An 8,218-nucleotide genomic window follows, 5' to 3' on the forward strand; every position below is an offset into this window, starting at 1 on the left:
AATGTATTTATTTTTTGCTGTTTCAAAAACGGCCTTTTGAATGAGCAAAGACTGTTAGTTTTTTAAATATTTGTTGAACTATATTAGATTTTTTTTTAATTTCATATTATTCATGTTTCATTAATTCATTTTCCGTTCCGCCTATCATCACAAGGATTGCAGGGGTGCCGGAACCTATCCCACCCAACTATGGCCAAAAAGCGGGGGGCTCAATGAATAGTTTGCCACAGTGCGACACAGGAAGCGGGAAGAACATGCAAATTCCACTCTGGAACCCACCGGGTATCGAACCCTCGATACCAGTGCTGTGAGGCGTACACGTTAACCACACTCTACTGGCCCGCCTCCATTAATTCGTTTTATTTTAAATTATATACATGCATATATCTGAGTCGTGCAGTATGTAGTATATATAGTACGTACTAATAATATATATGCATATTTGTGAGTGGTAGTTGGAGATTTTTTATGTGATGTCCAGCAGGAGGCGATGTCGTGACTCGAGTGAAACGGCAAGTTTCCATTAAACACTAAAGAAGTAGGCTTGTGGACGTGATCAGCTGACTGACATAAAGCTTCTAAAACACATCATTCGTTACAAAATTGCAAACTTGCTACGTCTTGGTTTCACAAATTGTTATATACAAGATGGCTTTAATAACAGCCAACTGGAATCCGATGGGAGAAGCGTTTTACCGGTAAGTTTGAGCATCATGGGGCGGCAAATGCCAGGAAGCAGATGGGGCTGTAAACAATCAACTGCGTGGAATATAGAATTTTCTTAATATCGCACTTTTCCTCTGGTTTTTCTGTGATAGTTGACATTTTTGTCGGCGCCTTGTGGAGAATTTAATGTTTATTCGGGCGGTAGGTCAGCAAAAACATTCGTCAGTGTCCGCAGAAATAATAATGTACATAATATTATGAATGAATATATATTAACCCTTTTAGTGTCCAACTATTCAAAATTAGTCACTTAAAACCATTAACCCTTTATAGGGCAAGAGACTAGTTATAAAAAAATATATCTATCTAATCAATTATTATATTGTTTTTTTTTAAATTGTAATTAAATTCATTAAAATTATATGAAAATGAAATACCCACCGGTTTAAGACAGACGGAACTGTAAAGGAGATTTTAATAAAAAAATATAATAATTATAGTATTTTAATCGTTGCTTGCTTTTGACTGGACAAACGTTCATTCACGCGTCCCAGTTAAAATCAATTGTATCTCTTTTGCATCAATGGCATCCAATGCTTTAAATAGTTTTATAATAGAACCTGTGGGAAATGGGAGGAGTGCTAATCAATGCCACTGAAACACGATGCTTCACTTTCAACCCTCCCAGAGACAAAGATAGTTTGTGTTGTGTTTTGGCAGTAAAACAGAATTGTACGAGATGAGTTGGAACCTCAGAGATGGACTGAAAGACTGCTTGGTGGCAGCAGCACCTTACGGTGGACCAATAGGTACACACATGCCCCCCTTCTCTGGACTTTACGCTCTCTGATTGTTTTTGTTGTTTGTTTGTAGCCCTACTGAGAGAACCTCTGAGACGTTCTCCAAGTTGCCGCCCTCAGTTGGAGATTTACTCTGCTTGTGGAGTTGCTATTGCCAGTTTCCCGGTAAGCACCGGTGGCACTACCCCTCACCGACTTACCTTTACCTATTGCTGATTGTTTGCTTCCATGTCTGGTAGTGGAAAAGCGGGCCTGTGGTTCATCTAGGTTGGACGGTCTCAGATGAGTTGTTGTGTATACAAGAGGATGGTTCGGTTCTGATTTACGACCTGTTTGGATCCTTCAAGAGGCACTTTAGCATGGGACAGGTAAGCGTAACGTAGTCTAGTCACTGATCACTGTAAAATATCAACTACAGTAATCCTTGATTATCGCCTCTTCACTGCTTTGTGTTTTTTTCCGCTATTAATTATTATTATTGTTTTTTTAAGTACATAAAAATGTGAAAATCCACTCTGAAACTCGTGAGCGGAAGCCACTCTTGCTAACAGGACTCAGCAATGAAGGGAAAAAATATATATTAGGGGTAATTGTGATATTTCGATTATCACGGCCATGTCTGGTCTACATTAACCGCAATATTCGAGTGATTACTGTACATGTTATGAAAGTGCTGAATTTTGTGTTTACTCACACTTCCTGACTCACTGTACATTTGTATAATTTCTCTCATGATTAATGTGCTAAATGAATGTCCATTTACTCCAACAATGTGCAAAATGAACGGTGTTGTGTTTCAGGAAGTGGTCCAGTCTCAAGTCTTGGAGGCCAAGGTGTTTCATTCTCCATACGGTACCGGGATCGCCATATTGACGGGCTCTTTTCGCTTCACCATGGCTACCAACATCACCGATTTGAAGCTGAGAAGGTTACCCGTTGTCCCAGGTAACGCCTCCCTCGCGTGGCCGCAATTCTTCATTCAGAACATTTTCTCAGCTCATCTGTCTCATAAATTAGGCCTGCAGGCGGCGCCGTCCTGTTGGGTTGTGCTCACTCAAGACCGCCAAACCAAAGTCTTGCTGGCTACTGGAACTGAACTGTACATCCTGGACAATACTTCCTGCATTTCTGTGGTAAGACATATTGACCTCTGGCTGGTGTACATACGTACATATACATATACACGGATGCACATGCTTTTCTGTCCATCTCGTCAGTGTGCTCCTGGACTCACTCCTCAGTTGGGCAACATTGTCCATATGTCGGCGTCATTCAGTTACAAGTATCTTGCGCTCTTTACTGACACGGGACACCTGTGGACAGGTTTATCCCAACTTCAGGTGAACCACATTACTGACTCATTATGTTTAGTCTCAGTGGGGGGATCAATGTGTGAATTTCTCTCCAGACTAAGCTGAGTGAGGTGGACACCAAAGTGAGGATACCACCCAAACAAATGGTCTGGTATGTGTGCGCATTACCAGTTTTGGATCTGTCAACATCTGGATTGGCTCGACAATATCACCTCAATAAAAAAAAATCTTGATGAAGTCAAATTAGACAAATTAAGCTTTGCTTTTCTATGTCGCTTATCCTTAGCAAAACTCTGTATTAAAACTATATTGATTCTGTTGTAATGTCCTATTTTTATAAATTGATAATTTTGTTTTTTTTTCATTTTTTTGAATCTGTTTGCAACTATAGATGATAAAAATCCAAAAAAGGAATAGTTCAAAGTAGATGCTCGCAATATGTATGACAGTTGAGATTAACTTTAAACCTGAATAAATTCAGTCTATTATCGTAATTGAAACTTTTTTTTCTTAAAATATTTGATATTTCAAGGCATATTGTGTCCTGTACAGTTTGAACACAAATACCGCATTTAAACCTAGAAAATAATAATTGATGAATTGCAGAAAAGTAAATTATTCAATCTATAAAAGGTTTCTAAGCATAAAAATACAACTGTAATTACAAAGGAATTATATTATACTTAAAATGTACTTTACTGGACTAAAAAACTAATAATAAGGTTAAGACAATATATGACTATTGCTAATTTGTCCCATGATTTCATTTATTCTTATGCTTTGTGTGGACGCCTTTCTGTATTTCCAGGTGTCGCAGACCGAAATCCCAGCAACCATCTGTGGTATTGCTATGGGACCACCTTCTCCTTGTGGCTGGAGTGTGCAATGACATCATCCAGTATCCCGGATTGCTCCGTTTTAGCAATATAAGCGAAATTGCTGGGCTGTTTAGCAATTTTCTCCATAATTGCCTTTTTCTCAGTAGCTTTATCCTTGACGCATCCTTATATTCCCTCTTGAAAATCAATGCGTTTGTGTCAGTGAAATTGACGGCGTTCGGATCATCAGCTCATACAATCAAGAGCTGCTGCAGGAGGTTCCTCTCGTCTGTCAGGACATCTTTAAAATTGCTTCAATGGCTCCAGGAGCGCTGCTGCTTGAGGCTCACCGCGAGTACGAGGTTAGCGTCTCTTTTTTCGCTTACCGGCTGCGTAGTTTTCCAAAAATAATGTGTGTGTGTCTCTTTGTGTGAGTTTAGAAGTCCAGTCAAAAGGCTGATGAGTACCTGCGGGAAGTCAAGGAGCAAGGAATGCTGGGAGAGGCGGTTAGACAGTGCGTGGAGGCGGCAGGACATGAATATGACTCTACCACTCAGAAGTCCCTGCTTCGGGTAAGAACTCGCTCTATTTTTTGTCCTTATGAGGTCGCTCGCATGAACCTCCGGCTTGCAGAAGCTCTAATAAAATCAACAAAGGCAGAATGAGAGAAAAAGCTAGATAAATAACTGCATATGTGTCGTTTTCACTTGATCAAGTCAGCAATAATCCTTCACTTTCCACCTGTGAAGGAATATGCTGTTGTTCGGTAAGCTTAAATGGCTCATTTTAACGTGTGCTAAGAGTTTGTTTTTTCTATGATAACAAATTCAACAGGCGGCTTCTTTTGGAAAATGTTTCCTGACAGACTTCAGTCCGGAGCACTTTGTAAGCACCTGTCGAGAGCTTCGCGTCTTGAACGCTGTCAGAGAGTGCAGTGTCGGCCTGCCTCTCACGCACACACAGTATCCTAACACTCAACCACACTCATAGTTGGGAACCCACCTCTTTGTTGGCCACTCATTGATTGGCATTGACGGTTGTAGACGTCCATTTCATTTCGACCGGTAGACACGAATGAACATTCATTTATTGAACCACCCCCCCGCCTCATTAAAAATGAATGGGATGTCTATTTTTAAAAACTGAAAAAATAAATCAACATTGTAGTGTTATCATGGTTCATAACCAGTGTATTTCTGTATTTATTCTTTTGAATTGAAAGCAATTTACTTGAATCATTGATAAATGTATTCATAACAATAATGTATACATAATATACAAAAAAAATATGATTAATCATTTTTTTAAATATATTTGTATTATTATAATTGAAACCTCATCAAATGGTTCAAGCAGGCCAAATGTAACCCATTGTTAATTTGGTTCCCTACAAGACTCAAAATGTTCTCATATGTAAGTGGACGCTAGGTCTTTGAGGTTAGCTTTTTTTAGATGATCAAAAATAGTATTTTTAATTAGGACCACACATAATGCTTATTTTAAGAAATGTTTTTGTTTTTTTCCTTGATGTTTGATCACAGATTCAAACAGATGACCCTGCAGGTGCTAATTGACAGGTAGGTCAGCTTTGTAACTTTTTTTTTTCTTAACATCACTGCAATCGTCTATGTTCGTGTAGGTTGGTGTACCGTCAATTGTATCAATTAGCAATAGAGATCTGCCGTTACCTGAAGATTCCAGATTATCAGGGAGTCAGCAGGGTTCTCAAGCACTGGGCTGCATGTAAAGTAAGTTAAATGACACATCTTACAGTTCCCGCTGCCGTGCAAATGAAATCTCATGTGTGTGGTTGTGGCCAGGTCCAGCAGAAGGAACTCTCAGATGAAGCCATTGCCAAAGCAGTGTGTCTGAAGGTGGGAGACTCACTGGGTGTGTCATACTCACACATTGCTGCTAAAGCATATGAATGTGGACGCGCAGAGCTCGCCATCAAGGTACAAAAACGCTGGTCTACAATTAGCTTTTGGCGAAAATATTTGGAATGAGGATAACATGGTGATGAACCCAATGTGACATCCCAGTTGTTGGACTCAGAGGCTCGGTCTGGGGAGCAAGTTCCTCTCCTGTTGAAGATGAAGAGGAGTCAGCTGGCTCTCAGTAAAGCTGTGGAGAGTGGAGACACCGACTTGGGTATGTATGTCTAATTGTCCTCAAATAACATTGCTTAAGGGTAGTGTTGTAATGGAGAGTTTAAATTTGATACATCTACATTTTCCACTGTTCATATAGGACCATCAGAAATGTTTTGGAGGATATAAGTGACAATTAGACAATTTGATCTCCTGTGACTAGATAAATGGCTAAAAGCATTTAGAACTACGTATCTATGTCTGTCAGTTTACATGGTTGTTACTCACCTGAAGAACGAAATGAACAGAGGAGATTTCTTCATGACACTAAGGAACCAGCCCGTCGCTTTGAGTCTCTACAGACAAGTATTCGTCATCTTAGCATGGATTTTTTCCCTATCCATGGGACTGGCATATCATTCAACTTGAGAATCTCCTGTGTTAGTTTTGTAAACTCCAGGAACAAGAAACTCTGAGGGATCTTTACAACCAGGATGATGACCATCAGGAGCTAGCCAATTATCACGTGTCTGCCAGCTACAGAGAGAAGGTTTGGCCTGCAGACATAAGTCACTTGTCCAAAATGCTTTAGTAATTCATGTTAATATAATAGACTACCCACTGAGATGACCTTGAAAACTCTTCAACATTGTTTTATTTGCGCTTGTGCTGACGGATATTACCCAAATGGTTTGGTTTTTCTTTCGTTTCCCCCCACCAGAAGCATCAAGATTAGTCCAAATCAATGTAAAATTGAGTTTTAAGTGTTTGAATTTGCGTTTGCAGAGGTTGGACAGCCGACTGTCTCACTTGCAGGGCGCTGTCGATGAATACAACAAAGCCAAAAATGAGTTTGCTGCAAAGGTAAACACAAGTTAGCTAAACATGCGGGCGATGAATTCCTTCATGTCTTTTTGGGTGAGGACAAACGACTACCAATTTTGCAGGCCACCGAAGACGAGATGCGCCTGCTCCGTTTCCAAAAGAAACTCGATGACGAGAAGGGCGCAGGCCTTCTGGGCTCGTCACTGCAGGTATGTAAAAAGGAATCGACAGCTGAGACTGTACCTGGGTTAAATCAGTTGATATTCTTCTCGTGGTGTCATTCCTTGGCCAGGCAACCATGGAGACTCTGCTTATGTTAGGACTTTACAAGCAGACGGATCAGCTTTACAGAGACTTCAAAGTCCCCGACAAAAGGTATATCTGAAAACTCATGCAATTTCGCCATTTGGATAGTGTCCCAACATTTTTTGTATTCCGGTCTAGTGTTATTTGTTTAAAATGCATAATGGCATTTGTTGTCAATTCAATGAGGAAATATGACCTGCCATGATTAGATTAGATTCGATTACATTAGATTATATTAGATTAGAACTTTATTTCATTCCGTATTCGGGGAAATTTCCTTGTTTGCAGTAGCAAGACAGACACAGAAGACATTGTAGACCTAGGTAAAAAAAAAAAACTGGAGCCACACACACCATAGGAGTAAGTTTAAATACAAGCATGATCATGAAATAAAATGAAGTGGTATTTTAAAGCAAGTAGCTGTGATTTGAAGTTTTAAGCCTTTATAAACAATCACTGATGTTTTACAACTCACACATGTAACATGAAAATGAGTTTTTAACTCTCTTTTTTTTTATTAAGTTAATTCAAAGTCTGCTCTTGCAGGTATTGGTGGTTGAAACTTAAGTCTTTGGCAGAGAAGGAAGAATGGGAAGAGTTGGAGAAATTCTCCAAGAGTAAAAAGAGTCCGATAGGTTACCTGGTAGGTGGACGGAGCCTCGAGATTCCTATGATTCTTTTAAAAATGATAATAATTTGATAAATTGCTGTCAACTTCAGGCCTTTGTGGAGGTCTGCATCAAAAGAAATAACAAGTTTGAAGCCAAGAAGTATATCTCTAGAGTAGCGCCTGAGCAGAAGGTCAAAGCCCACTTAGCCGTCAGGTAAGCTGCCGCCGTAACCCCACCGGCAGCCCACATCCCCACGACCGCAAGAGTTACTAATCAAAGTTGTATTTTCTTCTCAGTGACCTCGAAGGTGCTGCGGACGTAGCCATTGAACGCAGGAACGAAGCGGAAATCTCAGCGGTCCTCGCCAGATGCTCCACCTCGGATCGATTGTTGACTGAGAGGTTAAATCGGGCCAAATTGACAATTGCCAAAAAGTAAGCTGTGAAAGTTCGAAAATATTATATGGTACCTGAATTGCATCATCTCACCCATCCAATTGATGTGGAACACATTGGGTTCACCTTCATTGGAATTTGAGTTTATGATAGTCGTTCCAAAACCATTTCGTAATACACTGACCATCTGTAAATATTGTGTGATTAATTAAACAAAAGTGTGTCTGTTCTAGTGACTATGGCCTCATCTATTTCAGTTACTTTTATTGTTATTGTAATTGTTCAGAGACTAAACCCCTGTTGTTTATCATGGTAATTAGGATTCTATAGTTTAATTTATGCTTCTGTGATTTGTCATTTTACATGCAGTGCTTGTTAGCCGGCTGCCCGGTGA

The 8,218-nt window shown here is 39.9% G+C and overlaps 1 protein-coding gene across 1 annotated transcript; it reads left to right on the forward strand.

The window, feature by feature from the left end:
- Positions 1-499: 499 nt before the first annotated feature.
- On the forward strand, positions 500-8,060 carry vps16 (VPS16 core subunit of CORVET and HOPS complexes). The gene is made up of 24 exons (XM_077609958.1): positions 500-698; positions 1,387-1,475; positions 1,540-1,631; positions 1,706-1,834; positions 2,267-2,411; positions 2,484-2,599; positions 2,684-2,806; positions 2,875-2,930; positions 3,588-3,677; positions 3,788-3,959; positions 4,038-4,169; positions 4,432-4,559; positions 5,139-5,174; positions 5,237-5,345; positions 5,418-5,552; positions 5,640-5,748; positions 5,956-6,053; positions 6,133-6,237; positions 6,474-6,551; positions 6,635-6,721; positions 6,805-6,887; positions 7,365-7,461; positions 7,539-7,642; positions 7,726-8,060. Exons 1-24 carry the CDS (start codon positions 649-651, stop codon positions 7,865-7,867), a joined length of 2,505 nt encoding a protein of 834 aa, XP_077466084.1. The 5' UTR covers positions 500-648; the 3' UTR covers positions 7,868-8,060.
- The last annotated feature ends 158 nt before the right edge of the window (positions 8,061-8,218 follow it).

Source organism: Stigmatopora argus, chromosome 1 (genome assembly GCF_051989625.1).
Source record: "Stigmatopora argus isolate UIUO_Sarg chromosome 1, RoL_Sarg_1.0, whole genome shotgun sequence".
Classification (NCBI taxonomy): Eukaryota; Metazoa; Chordata; class Actinopteri; order Syngnathiformes; family Syngnathidae; genus Stigmatopora; species Stigmatopora argus.